This window comes from Ischnura elegans, chromosome 7 (assembly GCF_921293095.1).
Source record: "Ischnura elegans chromosome 7, ioIscEleg1.1, whole genome shotgun sequence".
NCBI lineage: Eukaryota > Metazoa > Arthropoda > Insecta > Odonata > Coenagrionidae > Ischnura > Ischnura elegans.
In genome coordinates this window covers 55,067,626-55,090,764 of record NC_060252.1, presented here as the reverse complement: position 1 = coordinate 55,090,764, position 23,139 = coordinate 55,067,626, and the positions used below count along the sequence as shown (strand labels likewise).

Here is a 23,139-nt window from a genome sequence, read left to right as displayed (position 1 = left end):
GGGATTCCCATCACTTTTTTCATCACTCATCCTTCGCTGAAATCGTCACTGAAACCCCACATCAGCCAATCAGAACGCATGCCCGTATGGAGCGATTGTAGCGCAACGTTTTACAATCATGGGAACGACATATAGCTGTGATATCATAAATGATGCGAGAAGCGACGGCGGGAGGGATCGTGTTATTCAGAAAAATGATCACACAAGCGATTACTTTATCGGTCCGGAAAAGCGATAACTCGAACGATCATTAAGAGGGACGAAATAAATGATCGTCTAATTCAGGCTTTACAACCCTGTGATTCGTGTACTTCGATACATTGCAAGTTCTTTTACTTCACTATTGCTCTTCTTCCCCAGTTCTTTCCGGTTCAACTACTTCATTCTTGGTCGTCTTCGAGGAAATTTTCCCCCAAGTCGTTCCTCCTTTATTTCTCTTTCAATAATTTAATCTATATCATTACGTGGCCAATCCAGTGTTTTCTACGACATTGATGTTCAGTAGGCCGGCCCTTATTTTTCAGAATTTCGAAAAGTTATGTTTTCCTGGTCTCAAAATGATCCAAATGAGGTTTATATTCACGTGTTAAAATTTGGTTACTTTAAAATAACGGCAACCCGTGCCCCAAGGGCCCTAAGTACTAAGGACCCTCAATTGAGTTTTTTGGGGTTAAAAACGTGCTATTCCTATGTAAAACGTAAAAGTAAAGCCCTTTAGGGCCAATTTTTTGTTGGTTTTGACCTATCTCTAAGCGTTTAGGAGATATCGTCCGTCGTAATGCAATCCCCCCCAGGGCGCCACCCCGCACCGCGGCACCGCTGAGGTACGGCCCGCACCACTTACTACAGACTTCCCCTCCACCCCCTCCCCTCCCTCGGCTAAGACTTTGCTCCTGACGACATGATTTACGTGCTAGTGGTACAGTATTGAATAGTTTGCTCCTCTTGTGTCATGATTTATGTTGTTAAAGCCCATAATGTCAATTTTAACCCTTCAACACCGTCCTATGCACGAGTACTGGGTACCGACCCCTTAAACCTAGATTTTTTGCCGCCATACGGCCGCGAACCATTCCAGCAGGCTTTGTTCCAAAGTGCTTTTTATGTAAAAAATATTATAAGCATGTGATACAATTTCAATACAATCTCTTGGATTGGAAGTATTATTATGGAAATTAAATTCTTTCTAAGGTAAGCACATTTCTTCAGAGGCTAGATCTTGCCAGTGTGAGCAAAGTCTTTGCCGAGGGAGGGGAGGGGGTGGAGGTGAAGTCTGTAGTAAGTGCTGCGGGCCCTGAAAGCCCTGCCCATTCCCTTCATTCCTTTATAATTCATAGACACAATTGTAATGCTTATAATATTTTTTACATAAAAAGCACTTTGGAACAAAGCCTGCTGGAATGGTTCGCGGCCGTATGGCGGCAAAAAATCTAGGTTTAAGGGGTCGGTACCCAGTACTCGTGCATAGGACGGTGTTGAAGGGTTAAAATTGACATTATGGGCTTTAACAACATAAATCATGACACAAGAGGAGCAAACTATTCAATACTGTACCACTAGCACGTAAATCATGTCGTCAGGAGCAAAGTCTTAGCCGAGGGAGGGGAGGGGGTGGAGGGGAAGTCTGTAGTAAGTGGTGCGGGCCGTACCTCAGCGGTGCCGCGGTGCGGGGTGGCGCCCTGGGGGGGATTGCATTACGACGGACGATATCTCCTAAACGCTTAGAGATAGGTCAAAACCAACAAAAAATTGGCCCTAAAGGGCTTTACTTTTACGTTTTACATAGGAATAGCACGTTTTTAACCCCAAAAAACTCAATTGAGGGTCCTTAGTACTTAGGGCCCTTGGGGCACGGGTTGCCGTTATTTTAAAGTAACCAAATTTTAACACGTGAATATAAACCTCATTTGGATCATTTTGAGACCAGGAAAACATAACTTTTCGAAATTCTGAAAAATAAGGGCCGGCCTAATGTTCAGTGCTCTCTCTTATGATATTCTATTGTCCTCTTTCTCGTTCAGCACCATTGCTCGAATAGGGTAGTTTCCTTCATCAAAGAAAACGAAATGCATTTATTGCGATTCGTTTCCCACCATTAGTGTACCTATTCCTAATATACAAATTGTTTGGTTTTAGAAATACCGGGTTAGACGAATGGCAATGGTCCATTTTTATCCTCATTTGAAAAAGGTCAGATTGACGGCCATACGATGCCACTCCACGTAACGTCACAGGGACCCAGATGCTATACGAGTAATCAGGAGTTTTACATCGTCTGAGATTACCAATGCATACATGAGGCACAGATCTCAGGGAAACATCTCTTAATAATCACCTATTAATTGCCTATGGTCGGAAAGTTTCCTTCGTTTGATAGGATATAAATAACCCTTAAGCCAAGCGCTACCTGCTAGCAGGATACTCTGCTACCTGCTAACAGCCTGCATCGTAGCGGCGCTCATAGCCTCGGACCAAGGTGGCCTCATAATTTGGCCAATACAGTGTTTTCTTCAACGCTGATGTCCAGTGCTCTTTCTCATCATATTATTGTCCTATTTCTCGTTCAGCATCAAAACTCGAATTGCTTCTTAAAAAATTAAATTTTAATGACACTAAATTAGCAATATATAGAACTAAATCATTAGAGGTGATACATGTAGGATTGTGTGTGACGGCTGCGCAGTAAAAAAAACCGAAGCCAGTGTCTACGCCCGAACTTCGGTATTATTTCGAGAAATGGAAGCAGTCATCAAAATAAACACTTGTAAATAGATTTATTAAAATACAGACACTTTTTCTTGTTCGGCAGTGTTCAATTTCATGGAAATAAAATTTCCAATGTAAATAAACAACAAGAAGTGAACGCTTACGTCATAGTCGGCCAATCAGACGCATCAGATCCATCAAGTGAAATGCAATAAAACATATTATCAACTAAATTACCAAGTTCGATAATTGTATCATGAAAAATCAACATTACCTCGAAGTTAATCCGGAAGTAATCAATTTTATTCCTCATATGAAGGTTTTCTATTTCAATAATGGTCCCACCTGCAGAAGCCAATGCGAACTCTTATACACGGTGTTTTAGGAGAAATCTGCAATACTTCAGGAGGTGGCAGAGGAGACAATTATAAGCGTTTTCTATCGTAATCATGGGGTCGCAACTCCTTTGTTACGTTCTGAGCTATGACACGCAAACTTTTTTTGGATACACTTTGCAGTTACCATGAAAACGGTATTTCTTTGGTATCCAGCATATTCTACATTTTATTTGATATTGTGGAATTTTAAGGACACTAAATTATTAAGGTTGGACAAAAATATGTGATTATAATTGTCTGAAGCAATTCATCTCAAAATGAGTGAGATTGCGCAATCGTATTGTTGGTACTCACTCAAAGATTTAGTTTAATTAAGCTCAAAGATTAATTGTTTCATTCAATTTTAATGGTGCGAAAAATCCACAGAGAAAAAATCATTCGCCTTGACCGGGATTCGAACCCGGCATTAATCTTGAGGCCGGATACCCAAGATAAACCCCTTTCATGTTAACTGCAAAGTGCATCCAAAAAAATGTTTGCATTGCCATAGCTTAGTAACTTAAGATTTGCGACCCCAGATTTATAAGACAAAAATGCTTAAAATTGTCTTCCCTACCGCCTCCTGAAGTATTGGAGATTCCGTCTGAAACATCCCGTGTTGTTATCTGAATATGATTATCATAATTGCTTGCTGTTTTTTCGTGAACGTTAGTATGAAAAACTAATGGGCTATCTTGCATGTTCTTAGGCGGGGAAATACCAAGTTATGGTCAGTTGAATTAACCACATTCTAACCCAAATACACTGTTCTCTTTCTCTCACTGCTTTCTCTTTCTCAAGTCCTCTATCGTAAGGGCAATGCCAATTCATCGCTAACTCATTGTTGTTGTAGGTACGGTCACTTACGATTCTATTCAGTCAATTAGCTGAGAGGTAGCGTGCTTGTACTGGTTGGCTCTCCTCCATCACTAATTCATGAAATCGCTCAACTCTATCGCTCTATGGGTTTCGACCATCTCTATGAACTGAATGCGTGCTACGTATATCCTAAGTCCGTTTGCATGAACAGAGTATGAATGTGTCGCACTTAATAGTGGAGATACGAATGAATTTGTATGTATCGTTTTTGCAGGTGAAATTAAAATCTCCTGCGCTTCCGAATTTTTCTCAAACATTTTACCACTGTAGCCTGTGTTATAAAAAAATCAATTCTCTCACAGTGTTACTTCTTAAGGCTTGATAGTAATTTTTTTATTGTGCGAGTTGAAGACTAAGCGGCGAAAATCATCATTTAAGTCATCTACTCAACAAAGATTGGTCAATTCTTCCATTATTTATAAGCATTGGTCGTGTTATAATAAAATCATTATGAATTAAATTCTACTTTTGGATTTTTGTCTATACTATATTATTCAATATGAAAGTTATATTGGGCAGAATAGTATGATGTAGCCGAAAAGTGGAATTACCTTTTATTTAGTCAAATAAAATGATTGTGGTGGACTGATTCAGCGCGCACTTAATTCAAATGAATAATTAAATAGTACACGTACATCGCCCTGTTTGAGAGCAAAAATTGCATGTCGGCGACGCTTGAAGAAAAAGTTGTGTCTACGGACGCGCGATAACGGAATCGCTAATGCAAGTTCTTAGAAAGGCACTACTCCACACTTTTCCTCGCTCATTCTGAGAAAGAAGGCGCTAAAGATAACATAAATAAGATAGATATCATAGAGTTCAGCGCCAGATCCAGGATAAGGGCAAAGGAGGAGGGGCCTCGGAGGTAACCTCCCAACAGTGGTGGGGTCCGAACAAAATTACCATTTTATCTAGTGCGAAACGGATCCCCCTCCTATTCCCTCTCTGGATCCGCCACCTTTGGAGTTTTGAGCTGACGTATATTGAAGTTAATTGAAAACGATTAGTATTAAAAAGTTCGCGATTTTCCAAGCTTAGGCTTATGGATTAATTTAGATTATAGGGCAGAGAAAATATTGAAATGTTCAAAGTACTTTAGTAAATGATTACACTCTATTTTCGAAGTCATGGTCGGTAGCAAAGTGTTAGTATTGAACGTACCAAGTGAATTTTCATTTAATATTCCGTGGTTCATCAAAGTAAAGCCGCAAAAGTTATATACTAAGTGCAATAGGTCAAAATTCTGTCCTCTATAGCTTATTTCGCCTGGAGGCGTTAATCAGCGCCCTTATATCAACTAAGACAAGGTGGATCATTGGTTAAAAATTTCACTCACCATCGCCTACATGTCGTCATAATTACATAACACAGGTTTAGCACCAAAGAATGTGAATATGCCTTCCAAAGCTGAATGAGTGACAAACGGGTGTATGCCTCGTGATATATCGGATCAAGGCAGAAGTGACCAACAGTCGATCTCGAATCGCCAGGGACAAATCCGATATATCACGCGGCATACTCCCGTAAGTCACTCTTTAATCATCATCAGCCGCGAAAGCTTTAATCAAGAAATAACTACGAAGCTTTTTTTATCTCCCCTAATACGCCGAGAGCAGCCTTTATTCTATAAATGGTTAGTTTATGCACGAATACATAGTGAACCAGTGTTTTCTCACGGATAAGAGCAACCGTTATATATCATTTTCCATCGTTCTTGCGTCGCTGTTCACTTGGCATGGATGCGTGAGAACGAAACGCTCACATACAGTGGGGTTCCCCCTAGCCAGTGCCCCTAGAGGATCGTCTGCAAACACTGGACTGGCATTCATCCAACAGGTTGGCATTGAAATCTTCACCAATGCCTCGTGGGCATACGTTGAATAGCGCCCCCCGTGTCGTTTTTATAATCCATCTGGCACGCTCCATTCATTTCTCACCACGCAGGAACTAGTTCAAAGGAATTTGTTCTTTTCCTTTTTCGACGCCAAAGCGTGACGCGGTGGGAAAACTAATGTTCAATGAGGTCGATCCATCTCTTGAGCTTGAGCGCGCAGTCCATCATAGTTGTTTCAATTCCCCCGTCATTTAGTATACGAGTTTTGCAATTACATCACTGATAGTTAAATAATTAATAATTCTAAAGAGGTAGGTAGACAATAGAATTTTCGTATCATTAGGATGGAAATAAACTCTAGCTTTCCTCGAAAGACGAGTAAAATTTCAAAACTATAAACCAGCATATTTGGGAAACAGAAAGCAGGTTATAAGCAGCTATCCTTGCATCCTACTTCTATGCATATACTATAAGCATGCAGGCAAAGATGCACCATTGTGAGAAGAGCTTTGGAAAAACCATGGGAGTGGTACAAATATCATTTCTGTGTATTTGATTGCTTGTCATTGGTTCTTCATCCGAAATAAATATATCATAAGCTCCTCCATAGAAAGGTTGCTATTTGTTATGGATAATATTATTAGGGATGGTATAATTCAAGTAACTCGCTGACACATTGATTCAACCCGCAAGTTCGCTTGGATAGGTGAAGGTGAGGCTAGCTATGCCCGGGTAAAATTCACACATTCAGGGTAGAGTTCCTTTCCCTGAGGGGTGGGGGCTCAGGGATCAGGCTCTTTTTATGTGAGGCTTACGAAGGTTTAATCGGCGATTTGGTCATTATCCCAATGCTCAACCCACCGGGATGGCCTTAGGGCATCATAATTCAAATAATTTGGACGGAGAGGAGGAGGAACGACGAAGTGCTGGACATGGTGGGTGAGGAGAGGCAATTTCTAGGATAGATAAGGAAGAGACAGAAGGTTTGGATGGAGCGAGTACTTGGCGAGGAGGGGATGCTGATAACAGTGTTGGAGGGTAGAATGTTGGGTAAACGAGGGAGAGGAAGGAAGAGATTAGGATTTTCGGATAGAATGAAAGGGAGTAGGCGTTATTGTGGATTGAAGAGGGAAGTAAATGAAGGAAGGGGTGGCTGCCAGAATGTTTCTTTAGTACTCCATGGAAACCTACCTCGGTAGAATAATTTAGTAATAATATGGAGGAAGTCCTAAGAAGGACTGATATTGAGTGTTCCGTTGCAACTATTTTTTATTGTATCTCTCTAATAATCACGCTGCTGAACGAACTTGAAATTTTGTGTGTCTTTACAACATCATGAGAACAGTAGCTACTGATGATGTAACAATCGGCTTGCGGTCGGAATGGGAACACGCAGTTTCCTTCTTTATGAAGAGGTAGCTACGACCTTGTTTACCTCTACAGTTATCTCTCTTGTCTCTTAAACCTTTGGGTACCGGAATAGGAATGTAGAGAACCAGCTGATATGCCCAGCGAAGCCTATATTTATCAAAGTCATACCTCAAGATTTGATATTCGCAGTCTTTGATTTTTTAAAAATAAATGAATTCTCACAAGAAGGAAAACATAGATAATTTTATTATCTTTTAAAGACTTCAGTTGACTAGGGTTTTATTTTACCTGGCACCGGATTAGACCACAATCCGGTCCATTCTTCCCCCGGGTCAGGGCTTTTACAGGAGATGGTAATTTAAAAGCATTGTATTGACACTCATGTCAGTCCAAAGAGTGCCAAAGCGTATACTTAACAGAAATCAATCGGGTTGATTGTTTCTCCGATGTTACATATATCGCGTAATATTTCGAAACCTGCGTTAACGGCGGTGAAATATACGTGAATTACGCAGAGATTATTCTGATCGACCGGGAAGCAAACCACTGACCTTTGGCTTTCCGGGCGCTCGCTGTGGACCGGAAAGCCAAAGTTCCGTGGTTCCATTCCCGGTTCAGGGGAATTTTCCATCATAATTATTGAATATACCTTATTTTTTAAACTTATAAACCTTAAGGTAAGTATTGAATGTATATTTTTCGAGGAAGCTATATTAATTAAATTATCTACGAATTTTGTTTTTTTGCTTAGACTGAATGATGAATTAAAATTATTTGTCGAATTTAACCACATTTTTACCAAAGATTCCTCTAAACTGGGATCAGAAGAAGAAGGGAATATTAAATTATTTGTCGGTACGAGAAGTAAAATTTTTAATAAATTAAGAGCTTACCGTACGAGAAGATCTAATCTGATGCTTATAACTGATAGCAACGGATTGTTTATTATTAATTTTTATTTTAACGGCAGTAATTGGGGAATATTGATGATTTCTGAGTTTTTTGAGGGAAGGATAATTCCCATGGTAAATTTGGAAAATAAATTATCGCATTTAGGTACAAGGGTTTGATATTCATTAATTACCTATCTCGTTAAAAAAAATCTAATTTCGTAGACAACAAAAATATTTAAAATAATATAGTGTAAAAAATTGTAACGCCAATTAATGAAACAGTAATGATAAGGTAATTCTCGATACGCGAAAATTAAAAATTAGCGTTTATGCGATTATGCTGAGAGAGGTCCATTTTTGCGGAAAAGGTTGTGTAGGTGCATGCGAAATCTTTTTCTGTCATATCCTTGAAAGAATAAAACAATTTTTGCCGCCATTTACCGAACTAAAAATAATCAGGTAATTTACATGATAAAACTTGCTAATTTCAGTTGACAGAAATAATGAAAATGAAAAAAAAACGACAGAAAAAAAGAAAATAATTCAACGATTACTGCTTATACAATAAAATGTTTGAATCAATATTCCTGATAAAAGAATATAGGTTTCTGCTAACGCAGCAACAAACAACAACTCCCAGAGCAAAAAAATGTGCCAAAAACTTTATATTGTCAATTGGCTGGTTATGGTATTTGTGGTTTACCGGGACAGCCAACGGCTTCAACGCCAATTCATGAGGCGCCGCGTGACATCATGATACACTAGGAATTTTCAGCCAGACCGTATCGTCAACGTCGTTGAATTCACTGGCTGTTCCAGATTTAATAAATTAATGGGAGGGAACGTGAAACTGTAATTGCACACTCGGTAAAAACAGGGGCGTAGCCAGGACGGTGTATTGGAGGGGGTACAGCCTAGGGGGTATTGGGGGTGGAACCCCTCTCTGGAAAAAATGCGATCATTTTTATCTCTAGAAATCACATTTTATGCTATTTTGGCATTTAATAACACAATTGATGGTTCATCAGGAAGCTGTTTTGCTTAAACATATTGGTGGAGGAGATTAAATTTGTTTTATAGGTTAATATTTTTCTGCTAAAATTAATTGGTTTTTAGGGGGGCACGTGCCCCCTATGCTCCCCTGGCAATGTCATTGGTTAAAATGGAGGGTGGGTTCGTACATGGTTGTCTATCTCGCTAAGGGCTTCATCGAGATGAAAGCAAAGGGAGGCAGAGGACACGTTGCTGCGATTTCGAGAGCAGATCACTCAGCGCGCGTCACGGAAACCTACCCCTCGTCCTTGAATCGGAATTTCGTCGCAGAGCTGGGAGGATGATGATTTAGATGTAGAACGGATTGCGCGAAAGGTGAGATGTCCATTCTCCACGAGTAACTCCGCACTACGTTATGCGCATCGGTTACACGCATTCACGGTCATATTGCAGGAAGAAAGGGCACATCTGATCCTTCTGAAGGGGTCTTCCAGTCCGCGTCAGATTTCCGGATAATCTAATGCATTGGAATATTAATCTACCCTTGTGCTAGTAGGAGGAATAATTCTGGGTAAGGAGATTTGAATCCCTCGCGTCCTGGCTTATTTCCATCATGGGGATATATGTAAAGTTTTTGTCTCTCGACACTTTTTAAGGAGACTAATGATTTCAGGCTTAACTGTGTGAAACCCCTCTATTATGGAAAATAAAAGAATAAACTTTATTAGGTTCACAAATATATTTGAAAAAGCACGACCCAGGTTTCAAGTGCCTCCTTTTATATAATTGCACGAATGATCGATTCACCTAATGATGTGACTATGTTATGAAACCCGGGTCGTGCTTTTTGAATCGCGTGGTTCATCTTAAATATGTGAAACGCCCTTTATGATGTTACTCTTCCAGGTAAGTCAATGGTAATTGTGTTTTAGCATCGGCCACCGTTATTTTTTCGTTGGTCGATGTATTATTGAAGGCTATCGGTGGGGTATTTCCACGAAGGCCTCATTGGCAAGTAATCATTCATGTCGATAAGACGTGTGCGCGGCCGTCCGTTGCATGTCTTGTGATCTTCCCGACGACCCTTCTAACCCCTTTGTCAATTGCGCCCGCACAGGAGGAGGGCGAGTCGACCGCGGAGTCCAGCGAGCCGGCGACGGAAGCTGCGCATGTTGCCGCCGTGTTTGAGCCGCGCGTGGATTCACTCGACCTGGACGAGTATCGGTGAGTTAACAACACAAGTAATTGCCGAAATTAGTGGCGTGGGGGCTGCTAGTCAGATCAGCTCTGTACATTCTGAGCCTGAAAGAAAAGGATGGCATTAAAATCCTGTGCTCGCATGTATCAGTGAGGTAGTCCGGCTAAAGTACTAAGTCTTAGCCGGGGTACGCCACTAGCACCAGTGGCGTAACTATCATATAATGAGGTGGATAGATTCCCCCCCCCCCCCCAAAGCCTCAGGGAAATAAAAATAATATTCTAAACTATTGTCTAGTTTGGACATATAGTAAATTTTAACGTAACCTCTTCACGAAAAACAAATTTTGAGTGCCTAAATTATGTCAAATGTATTTGCAGGCATGTCATATTTCCAATATTTTCCCAAACGGAGGGGGGGGGGACGTCGCCCTTCCCCATCCTCCCTCATCCCCCCAAAGCATATTCCTAGTTACGCGACTGACTAGCACAGTGTAACTTTAATAGCTAGCACAAGCCAAATGCTTATATAATTGCTTACAAATTTAGGTTCCATGAATTTAATGAACCAGAATTGAAAATTTATAGCCATAAAACCATCATCAACCTAATTTTATCGCCATTTATTTACCATCATGTATTATAAGTATAGTATAGTTTTAAAGCTTCTTTTGGAGTGCAGCGATCATGGTAGCACTTATGCGAACAACCACTGCTTTTAAGCTCCAAAGGCCGTTTTACACGGGGCACCTACTTGCGCAATCTGTCTTATGTACGAAGGCGCAGACAAAATTGCATCGTGTAAAGCGGTGAATTGCTAGAACACATGCGAGAATGCGTGGACGTGAGATGGCAAAATAGCCTCTGTTCCAATTTCGTTCCTGCATTCGCGAAATTCCACGCCATTTTAGAAATGAATGCAGTTCTAACCTGCGCAATTCCGTGCCCCGTGTAAAACGGCCTTAACACGATGCAATGGGAGATATGTGCTCAATATTTGGTGATGAATAGTTAAAAAAAAACTTAGGCATAAATAAAACTTAACTATATTTTAGCGACGAACAATGCGAATTAGGTTTTTATCTATCCTATGTATTGGTATAACAGATAGATTAGGTACCGTATAACCTCCCAATGGGTATAATCTGTGATGAGCTTATATTTAAGATTTTCCTACCCTGGACATTTTATTTTGTTGTCAATAATAAATACTCCACCCGGTCACGAAAAATTTAGCATATGTCAGATTTTTATTAGAAATTTTATTTATAATTTCTTACTAAATTACACAAGAATTGGGGATTTTTAAATTATTTATATTTCCGTATTGTTTTGAAGCTCTACATCTTTGAGAGTGAGTCGTTCATGCTTATTCGATGAAATTGGAAATAAAAAGTCATTGATGCATTCTGATCGATATTTCATTATATTTGTCAAGTTTACAATAATATTACCTCAGTTTACAATATTTTAAAGATTTTTTTAATGATGCTATATATACCTCAGTTTACAATATTTTAAAGATTTTTTTAATGATGCTATACGTGTTATTTGAAAGACTATCGCTTGTTACTGACAAAAGTGACAGATTGCAGTTCCCATTGTTGTTCTCAGTGCTATATTTGGGCAACGCTGATGGCAGGCCTCCAATCTTGAACAGTATTTATACCATTATCATGAGGAATTCTGTTTCGCAATTAGCGAAAATTTGGTTTTACATTGTTTATTACCATTATCTTGAGACTGTTATTACTGTAGTTTCTTTGGTCTGGAGGGCAGAGTTACAAAGTGAATGAATGTGATTGGAAATCAGAGAAGACAATTTGATGGCAGCAAAAGATGTGGGTTGAGGGTAAGATGAGGGTAATGGGCTGCCTGGATTGGTGGATTAATGGGAAATCGCTGCCTCAGAAGATGCGAGGTCGGAATGGTGTGGGGGTTGAGGACACGCTGAACCAGGGTTCGAGATGAGATATTAGATCGGATATCCCGGGAAATGTGCGGTGGCCTTTGACGAAACCGTCTCAGAATGGAACGAGGAAGCTTATTGCTTCGGGAAGAATACGAGTAGTTCGTGAACCCAAGAGAAAATCTGCAAATTCACGTAGGAGTATTTTCATATTTTCTTTTATCCTTCGAAGGTTTCACCTACGCGCATATAATCCGTCAAATGATTTTACTTCCAATCTCGCCCTGAGCACAGGTGTGCTTCAAATGGTATGGAGTCCCATTAATGTATTTCTCCATTTCGATATGAAAGCATCAAGCAAATGTTTTGCATCTCACCTTGATATTATGATCTAAAGTTATCTTGCCACAATAGTACTGTCACGTTTCATGGCAAGGTCGTTCAAAACTTGGGATAATTTATGCATTTGCGTAAAAAGAAAATGCAGTAACTTCATGACGCAGCTAAAATAACAAATAGTCCATTAAATATATATCGTCTGCCTTCATTCCATTTTTATCATGACGGTGTTTTTTTTCGTATATTTACTATAGTCCACCTAGCTCGAGCCCATCTACTTCCATAAAAATATTTATCGATCAGCGCTGGAATTCTTCATCCTCTGGAAATTAAACCGGAAGAAGAATGGAATAACCTCAGTCGCCGAATATCCGGCTGCAAATTGATTGGTGCCGAATTCGATTCCCGAGTCAGAACTGAAACATTTGCTCTTGTAACCTTGGGGTATTCTGACTACTATGGAAAAATAACACTTTTCAGTGAGAAGGTTGCTTATCATGTTTTCTTTATTTTTTCCCTTTAACGCATTGGTATTGCAGCTTAATAGAGAAAGAACTCCATATTTTATATGTGGGGCGTGGGAAGAGTCAGAGAGAGTGATAAGTCAGATTAAAGGTGGGCTTTAGGTTTCGATAGCATTTTGTTATTGCAGTCTGCGGACTCGCGACAGCATCATCCTACCTGGATGGAATGGCATCTATTTCTCAGTGTTATCTCACCTCATATTCGGCAATGTGTTTCATTTATTTTTTTTCAATCAAGAATGAGGATACACTGTTTGTTGATTTAATCGATAATATTTTATGCGTAGCAGTGATATGGGCTTAGCAATATAAGTGAGTAAAGCTTTAGGCTACGAACAAGACTGAGCCGGAGATCAAAGAACAAATACTGGCAAAATAAATATTTCACGCGTTTTATTCGAAGAAATTTCTAAGCACACAGTGAATAGTCGTTGCCAATTTATTTGATACCACTTCTACCAAATACCAACAAGTTAGGCGGCCGAATTGACCAATTTAACTGTAGCAGTGACGTGGCTAGCGTATTCTTTTATCTATTATAGTGCCTCAGAGTAAACGTCGTCAAAACTCTCAAGGTGGCTGCGCTGTAGCGAGACTCTTATGACAACACTGAAACCACTGACGTCATCGTTATAATAGGAAATAGAAAAGCTTGTAAATTGAACATCAACAAATAAATTTTGGTAAAATACCGATGCCTCTCCTCCTTGTGAGCACAATTTAATGGAATAGAAAATAAACGACACGTTTACAAACTCTAGAGACAACAGACCCAGCCAATCATCGATTTTCCCTGGCCTTCCAAGGTCGGAAGTGAAGGATTGGAGAATCATCATCATAATCATAGGTGATTCTGTCCATAGACAGGTTTCAACGGAAGTTTCGTCTCCACAGCATTATGTCCTGATCCTCTCTCTTCATCTTTGTGTAATTCCTTCCTTCTTTGATATCCATCATAATTCGGTGCCTCCTCCTCCCTCTTCCATTCTATCATTAACTTCTGCACGCAGTAAAATACATTATGTATATCTATTTTTCCTTTCTTTTTTTATTTATCTCAGTATACTTCTCCCATTCTCCTCAGTACTTTTTCATTTGCAATCTTATATTTCCATCCAATCTTCTGCATTCGTCACCATAGCCAAATTTCGAAGCTTTCCAATTGCTTTTCTTCCTCTTCTTCATAGTCTACGTTTCGCATCCATGCAATACAATTCTCCTTGTAAAGAATTTTTAAAATCTTTTCCTAACATCCATCTTGACGTTACTTGTTGCCACGTATTCCTTAATCTTGCTAAATAATGTTTTTCCTTGCGCAATTCTGCTTTTTATTACAACTACCATTCTGGGTATATATATTTTCAATGCATTCGAGGGAATTTATTTGTTACGAGGCATTTTTATAAAGTAAGGGCCGTTTGGTCACAGGAAAAATATACTCAAATGAAACACATTTTATTGGCACTTTTATTTGGCTAAAAAACTACTTCACTTCTCTACGTAATCGCCGTTCACTTCCAAGCATTCTTCGTACAACTGCACCAGCTTCTTTAACCCCTCTGCATAGAGGCTCGCCGCCTGACAGTTGAACTAATTGGACTAAGCCACAGGTACACACTTCTGTCAAAACCAAAAAGGAAATTAAAGATTTTCGTTGGGAACTCTTTGAACACCCACCGTAAAGTCCTTACCTTGCACCAAGCGACTACCCTCTTCTTGCACTCGAAACAATGGCTCGGCGGACAACATTACGAAAGCGAAGAGTAACTCAACAGAGTTTTCTATTAGTTCAAGTAAAAGTCCCTAAAAAATGTGTTTCATATGAGTATATTTTCCTGTGACCAAACGGCCCTTAGGTAATTTAGGAATATGCCTCGTATAATTTTTCTTCCTTCAGCCTAATATTTAAGAGTCCTTCTGTCTCTACTATCCTCATTACCTTAGTCTTACTTATATTTATACTCAGAATTATTTGATTTGGAATGTACCTATCTTGCAGCATACGCAGAAAACGAACACCGTTTTTACGTCGTGCATGGTATCGATAGCATGTTTATGCGAGGGGAAGAGCTGTGAATCACCGTTTCACTCGCATCCTGTCATTTATTCCCTGGTCTCCTTGCAGATCCGTCCGGAAACTCTCCGTCCTCCCCGAGGAGAACGAGGAGGCCGCAGGGGGGGCCGTAGACGTCGCCGACACCACGTCGTCCCCGCAGCGTTCGTCTCTCCGCCGCCCGAGGGCCTCCCCGCCGGCGCCTCCCCCCTACCGCCCACCTCCAAACCCTTACCGCCCCCACTCGCGCTCCTTCGAGAGCTACCTGGACCCGGAGGAGGGACTGCGGAGGCGGGAGGAGCTGACGGGGAGCGGCGGGCGGCTGGGGGTACCACGACAGTGCTCCGACCCCACGCCCTCCGCCTCCACCAACCTGCTCACGACGGTCGCCACGGTCGAGGTCCACCGGCCGCCCTCCGACGCCCACCGACACCCCGCCGGGGACGCCTCGCCCGCCGAGGACCTCTCCCGCTCTCCCCTACGCCACTCATCGACCACCAGGCCGCTGGAACTGTTTGGGGGCGGCGCCGCGGGCAAGGCGGTGCGCTTCGATGGGACGCCCCTGGAGGCCACGGCCGGCGGCGATGGCCGAGGAAGGAAGCCACAAGCGTTCTCACACAGGCGAGTCCCTTCTTCATTTTTTTAATATGAATCATTTAACCCATACTTGAAGTTCCCCCCCCCCTATAAAATCTATCCATCTATAAAATGCCATCTCCTGTTTACTTTTACTTGATATGATACTTGCAAGTCCATCCAAGTGGTGGCCGGGTATTCTCTAAAAAATCTCTGTCGCCGCAGGGATTTGATCCCGAGGCCAACACACTTGCCACCGCACCAACCCGAACCCCGTAAAGCTTTCAGGTTATATATAATGAGTCATTAAGGACTCCTGAAATGAATTAATAAAACATAAAGAAAAGAGAAAGAGAGAAGGGCCACATTTGGTCTACCCGGGAAATCACATTAACCCATTTCCGCATAGGAAACTTTCTGCTAACGATTATGAAGATATTTAGATAAGTTTTTCCTATGGTAGTCTTTAGTAACAAAATGAAATATTTTGATAATAGATCAACTTGTTTCTTCAGAATGACCCGAACCCATATGGCTACACTGGGTGGTAACGAGGTCAGAATCTTATGTTGAACAATTTTACACTAGTAACCTTGATGGAAAGGATTAATCTTCAGGGCAAGCATATTTTTATATTATTCTTATATTGAATTTCAGTTTCGCACCCGACTCTTTCCGTCAGTGGGCTTATTTCGACCGGCTTGAAAAATGAAATAATAAGTGGATTATTGCAAGCTTCGACAGCATATTTGTGACAATATGACTAGAAAAAATTGGACGGTATTTCTTCTTAATATGCTCAGAGTGGTGGGATTTAGATTGTAGCCGTATGGCTATGGTGGGCGAAAATGGGTTAATGGTTCCCCTGCATGAAACAGGCGCTAAATGCCCATCGATTTTTAATTTTTGTATTTCACTGCGGGGTGGTGTAATTGACAATGGCCTGTATTATTCTTTACTGTTTTAATTGAGAACGATTGGCTGCAACGCGATAGGAATTTATGGCTTGAAAATATTCCCTCGCCCTACGAGGGCTTATATCATCGGCGGAACGAAACATTTTCAAGCACATCAAATTCCGACTGCGTTGTTTCTAATCGTAATCAGCAATTCTCACTACTGATGATCTCCTCTCCCAGCTTGAGATAGTGCCTTTACAACGACGACGTGCACTTAGTAACCTCAGGTTTTTCCTACGAATCACGAATGGCCTATTTACGTGGAACGACATTGTCCTAATGTTACCCCTCCATCTCCCTTAAAACTCGGACCCCCTCTCTTTTAAAACTACCTCACCACCGTTTATCTGTAACTCATAGATCCCTTACCTACCGCTACCTCTTACCTACAATTCCATCAAAAGTCCTTCTGTAGATATAACGTAATCAATTCCATCATAAAAAACTGCCATCAGAAAACTTCCTCGATAAATTCCTTTTCCTTTTACCCACCCTGCCTAAATTACAAAAAGAACGGATGAGTTGGTCATATAAGCGAAACAATACGTGACATCTGAGTTTATTTAATGTGTGTTTTTTCTGTTGTCGCTTCATTGCTGCACTTTATTTGTTAACTTTTTGTTTATAAAGCCAATGAAAAAGGTCTTCTTGACTGTTTTTGGATTTTAATGCAATGAAGTGTGAAGCACGCCATACCCCTCCCCCGATCTAGAATAGAACGAGTTCTCCAGCCCACTACAAATACCACTAACTATCCAAATTTATTAATTCTCAAGGTGATTTTTAATGTCACCTAATTATTGTCAAAAAATTTCCCTTGAAATCAATGTGTATAAAACAGGATGTCCACAGTCCCTTGAAAACCGGAGACTATTCTTGGATTTTCAAAATCGGGAAATTTCCGTTTTGAATTGTTCGTCGAGTTCTGGTTAAAGTACGCAATTTTCAAAATTCTCGTCGCAAGTAATCATTATTTTTTATTGTAAATTAACACTGGAGTATGGGGATTTATATTTGATAGGTAAGAATAAGTTTTTTTTAAATCATACTCCTTATGCCGCCAAAATTTCATCACGATTAGGTAAGTTTTAATCGAGTAGGTTGTCGCGAAAAAAATTTAAAGTATGTGCGATCGATTTCACGTACTAAGTGAGGCATCCTCTCAACTACATTCGCGTTTTTCTCCAAAGTATGCATCTAATATGTTCTCCCTGTTCAAGTCTATGTCCAAGTCCCTACATGCAGAATGTATGTCATGAAATCGAAGGAGATGTAAGTCACATTCTGGATGGCAGATTCCCACGTATGCCTTTGAGACTGATCCCGTCGTCATGAAACAGAATGGATGATTATACGCGTGGTTGATTGTGATTTCCACAGACCCAGACGTAAGCCAGCACGGCGGATCCAACGTTTTGAACCCTGTCGCTTTTTTTGCCACCCAGCCCGTGGTTCATGATGGTTTGCTCGAGCATTTGATAGCACTTTCTAACGTATTTAAGGTTTATTAGTGTCTTATTAATTGTATTCACTACGCAAGCTTTAAAATGGAAAGATAATGGAAAGAGGGCTTGAGTTCCGACTGATACAAAGTGAAACCAAGTACAATATTATGATTTTTAAAAAACTTTATAATTCCACATGCATTTTAATACAGTACGACGTAGGTTTCGACTTGACACTTCACAATCTGGTGACGATCACGGGCCGCATCCAAACCTAAGGTGTGAAGTATTAAATTTTTGTGGAATTATATAGTTTTTTTAGATTTCAATTTTTGAATTCAATTCCATGAAGTCACGCCCGAGACAATGAATTGAACCAGTAGCCAGACTATCCTAAAATGTTTCATTTTTGTGATTATTTCATTTTTAAAACAAATAAATATATAGGTAATTTTTGTATACCGTATGGGATTATTACTCGGCAATATTTAGTGTAAACAATTGTGTTTCGCTTCTACGTTATAAATTTGAATGTAGCATTGAACCCTCTTCCCGTCTTCGCTGAAATTTCCCATTTTACTCGGTTGACTGTGAGAGTGATTCCTCATCAAATCGGATTATTGGCAGCATAACATGTCATTGTATTTTTTGTACTTACGTAAAAAATTATAAAGCACCAAGTTACCGCCAGAGATCGATACTTTTCTCTGAAAAATTGGTGTACTTCATCAACGCGAATATTGTGCTGCTCAATACACTATGTACGATAAAAACAGCGATTTTAAACTCAGCGCTACTATCTTTAATTGGCTACCATAGTCAACGAAACTGTATCTGCCATAACCATTCAGTGTCCAATCCATTTTTAAAGTCAATTTTATCGCTTTCCATGCTTGAGTGAGTATCAAGAATAAAATCTGGGTAAAATAAATTTTATCTCCGTTAGTTCCTGAGTTTCATTCGTGAGAAATATTCTCTTTACGTACCAACATTTAATGTAAGTTTTAATGTTTAGGTAAATAATTTTGCACTGAAATCGATCGTCTTTTTTTTAATTATTCAAATTTTATTTTTTCTCTTAGTTCTACAACTACTTGTTTAATATAGTTTGATAAATATTTTTGCTGCATCAAAGTAATTATAAATACGTACCTTACGTAAAAATTTATATAAAAACCTATTCTTGTTCTCATGTGTGTCACGCAGTAGAGATATAAAATAATATTCATTTCCGTGTTTATTTCAAATAGTAAGTGTAGTGGAAATAATTTGAATTGCATATTTAGATACTTTATTGTGAAATTTGTTTCTCGAAATCTCGGCATAAACGAATTTGGAAATCGTACATGAGGTCCAAAAGGATAAATTCAGTTGACCGTATGCCCGAGTATACGCATCCTCTTGCATGCTTGAAAAAACGAGTGAGACAAGTTTCTATCAATTTTTATGGCGACTGGGCTTAATGCTAGTGCTAGCCTTGTTACGAAAAAGAGATAGATTGCTGATCTTTTCTACTTAAAAAATAAATCACGATTTTTTTCCCGCATGTCTTTTCGAGCTGTAAAGGATTAATCTTATCTGGAATGGGTGACTCGTGATTTATAAATGCTCGGAAAGGATCCTTCGACTGTAAATCTTTGTCGGCCGCATTAAGCTCTGGTGAACTTTTTTTCTATTCTTGTCTGGATGAGGAAATCAACCGTGAGAGCTAGGGGTCTTGGAGGTAGAAACTGTGGAGGAAGACGTTAGTAATAATTGGTAATCTAGATTATCCTTTAAGGAGCAAAATTCTTTGCAGAATCACCAAGACGAAGCATATTTTATAAATTAACCCTTAAGAGCTCATTAATTCGGCATTAAGAAATTATTCTCCAGCCCTCATATCCAATTATTAGTTTGCAGAAATCTAATTTGGAAGTGTTTGCTGATTGAAAAATGCAAGTCAATACATTTAAGCGGACATCCTTAAGTTAGAAAAATCCACCATTTAGTTATCACATTTACAACGGGTTGGGATAGGCTTCTTCAATCCTCCTCTTAATGGGCCTTTTGATTAATTTCCATAATAAATGATAACCTCAAGGATATTAATATTGAATAATTGTACGAATGTGTTCGAAATAATACATTATAGGTATGAGCTAAATTTTGTCTGTTTCCTATAAACAAAGAATTTGTCGAAAGTCTGCATAGAAAATAACGCGTCTCGTTTGCAACTTTTCTCGTAATTCTGGTCCATAACCATTTTCATCAAACGTGTTCATATTTTTCGTTTTGATTTAAGTCGGCATGGCAAATATTTTTTATTCTTTTCACAACAACTTTCGTCGCGCACTTTTTTTAATAAACCTGCGTCTTTTCGTGCCTGAGGATTTTACTCTTTCGTGGTTTTCATAGAAACATATAAAAAGTAAAACAGGAAATTTCTTGGAGCTTGGAGCTTGCAATAGCTTCTTTCTCAACATCTAAGGAAAAACTCAAGTTTCAGATTCAAACAGCTTTTTCTTATGCTATGTTGAGAAAGAAGCAATTGGCTTCGGAAGTTCCAAAGAATTTCCCGGGCAAGAGTTTCTTTTTGTGTGTGTTCTTATTTAGTGCTAGTGACTCGCTACTGTGTTAAATATAGTGTACCTTTTCTTTCACCCTTGTGTCCTCGTCCATTTCTTCTGTTAGCGAGTGGTGAGCTGCCCCAGTGCCATCTATTTGTTACTCATGTGGGCCAAAGCAAAGGGAGTTTTTTGTTAAGGAGTTATCCCATTTTTGCCCGAATTAATTTTTAGGTATTTTTTTGGTATTTTTATTTATACTAAGTACATAAATCGTATTTACAAGAACTTTGCAATGATGGCAGTATTCATAATACCCCGTGATAATAAAATTAATATCGTTTTAAAATATTCTAATGGAAAAAGATAAAGTCAATTCATGAGATCAATATTTTTGTTCCGATTTTGGAACTCTGGGTAAAAATGGGATAAACCCCCACCGAAATCGTGGTATATTTAAGCGTCCTGGTAGTGCAACTGGTAGAGCACCTGGCTGGCAACCAGGAGGCTCTAGGTTCGAGTCTCGGTCAGGCCGTATTTTTACCCTACACATATTTTACCATAAGGCGTTCTTGTTCGGATCAGGAGGAAGTTATTAAATTAACCAGCCCTGCTAGCGACGGAGTTCTCTAACCCGACCAGCTCATTTTAGTGGAAATGAAAGTGGTGGGGTCAGCGGAACATGACGCATGCTTTATTTCAGGGGGAACCCCTAACGGGGAGTGGACTCTTGTGTCCTTCATGAAGGTTGAAAATGATGGCCCCTTCACCGATTAATATGTTAAGGCCTGCTGTGGGTTGGGGGAAGCTGGCAGAACACCATTTTCGCTCCCGCAAATGACGCTGCGACGCGGTCGGACATTTCCCTCGCACGGCGCCTCGTCTCTCTTAGTTTGATGGTTGATTTGACTTCCTATGTGCCAGTTTACGTATGGCATTGGCAAAAGGGGAATGGGATTTATGAGCACCGCCATCAACTCCGAACAGAGGCGCCACCGATTCCGACGAGGATAAGTCCTCGCACGCCCTTCCCTAGATCGCGGGGTCGAATCTGTCCTCGGTGCAGTGATGGAAAAATGTCGGTCGAAATCAATTTTTTCGAAGAATCGATTTTTAATTGGAATGAAAATCTCGACTTTTCAATAAAAATCGGAATTTGAACCCAAAGATTGATCAATCGAAAAAATCGACTGTTCTTTAAAAAAATGTTAAAAAATGTGTTTATTGTGCATTCTAAAAACACTCAAAATACAGATTTGAGAAATATAATAAATACTTAGAATAAAAACATGAATTATTTTCAGTAAAAATATTTTACTCGAGAATTACGCTTTATTGTCGAAACGCGTCACACCAAATAAAAAATGTGTGAAAATATACAATGGCTTTTCATTCATATTTTAATTCATATTCATTCATATCTTCATTCATATTTCCATATGTGAAATAATGCGGCTCGCCCATTGGTATAATAGAGTGTAAAGCTGTTTATGTTTTTCCCTCAACACAGTTTCAACACTCTTCCCAAGCAGCAGACGATATCCACCAGATATCTAAATACGGTTGATATATCCAATTTCCGTTGTTACTACGCGATGGATATTTTGACAACGTTACATAGATATCCTATTTGTAACATCCACTACAAGGTGTAAAATTAATGTTAGGTACATAGATGTCCAAGTTGTAACATCCATGATATTGTTAATTGAAATTATATGGACATAGCATACACGCATTAAACTAAGGAAAGGAAGGAGAAGACTAATTTGTAATGCAATAAGTGTTGATGAAAATTTTTTTCTGAGGAAAAAGTTAATGTAGGTAATTGTTCTTTTTTATCTCCTTTTCACCATCAATTCAAGAAGCAGCACTTATTTCCATTAAAAATTTAGGCGGATTTAGGAAGGGGAGCACAGGGGCACGTTACCCTTCCCTCCCCCGCCAGACGCTTAATAAATGTGCAATATTTTTAATACGGTCCCGTGATCATACGTTCGTTTTGTTTTTGTGTGCTCAGTAATAGAGTAAAATGTAGAGGGTACTTGAAATCTTTTCTTTCGTACGTAAATTCAGGTGTCAAAAGTTATATCCCTGGTAAAATAAAAAAAGGAGGTAGCCAACCGAGATGGTATGACGATAAACTCAGAAAATCACTAAGGCTACAGAGACCATACCGTGCAAAGATGAAAATAATCCGCACTGATTTATCCGCTATCGATCGCGGGTCAATAATAAAAAAATATAAGCTGTCTAAAGGGGACGTAATAGAAAACTCTCCTTATTATATATGTATCTGATTAATGTTTTCATATTCATCACTTTTATATCAAAATAAAAAGTAAATTTACTAACAGTAATTGTTGTGTGTTGTTCTTAATCTTAAATATGAAGAGACCGTTTGTCTGTCAGACACTTGTGCCCCCTCCCCCCAGAATAAATTCTGAATCCGCCTTTGAGCTCTGTTCCTTTTCATAGCGTGCGTCAGTTTCCCTTGTTATTTGAGGAACCCGATTGGGTTTACCCTTGGCCATTCAA

General features: G+C 39.6%; 1 protein-coding gene across 4 annotated transcripts in view; it reads left to right on the top strand.

Moving 5' to 3' along the window:
- The window catches only part of LOC124162852, a 269,833-nt gene that overhangs the window by 142,182 nt on the left and 104,512 nt on the right, over positions 1–23,139 (top strand). For all 4 annotated transcript variants that reach the window (XM_046539526.1, XM_046539527.1, XM_046539529.1 and 1 more), the window contains 2 exons: positions 10,171–10,277; positions 15,148–15,696. In XM_046539526.1, the coding sequence (XP_046395482.1) occupies positions 10,171–10,277; positions 15,148–15,696 (656 nt within the window). The remainder of the gene's footprint in view (positions 1–10,170; positions 10,278–15,147; positions 15,697–23,139) is intronic.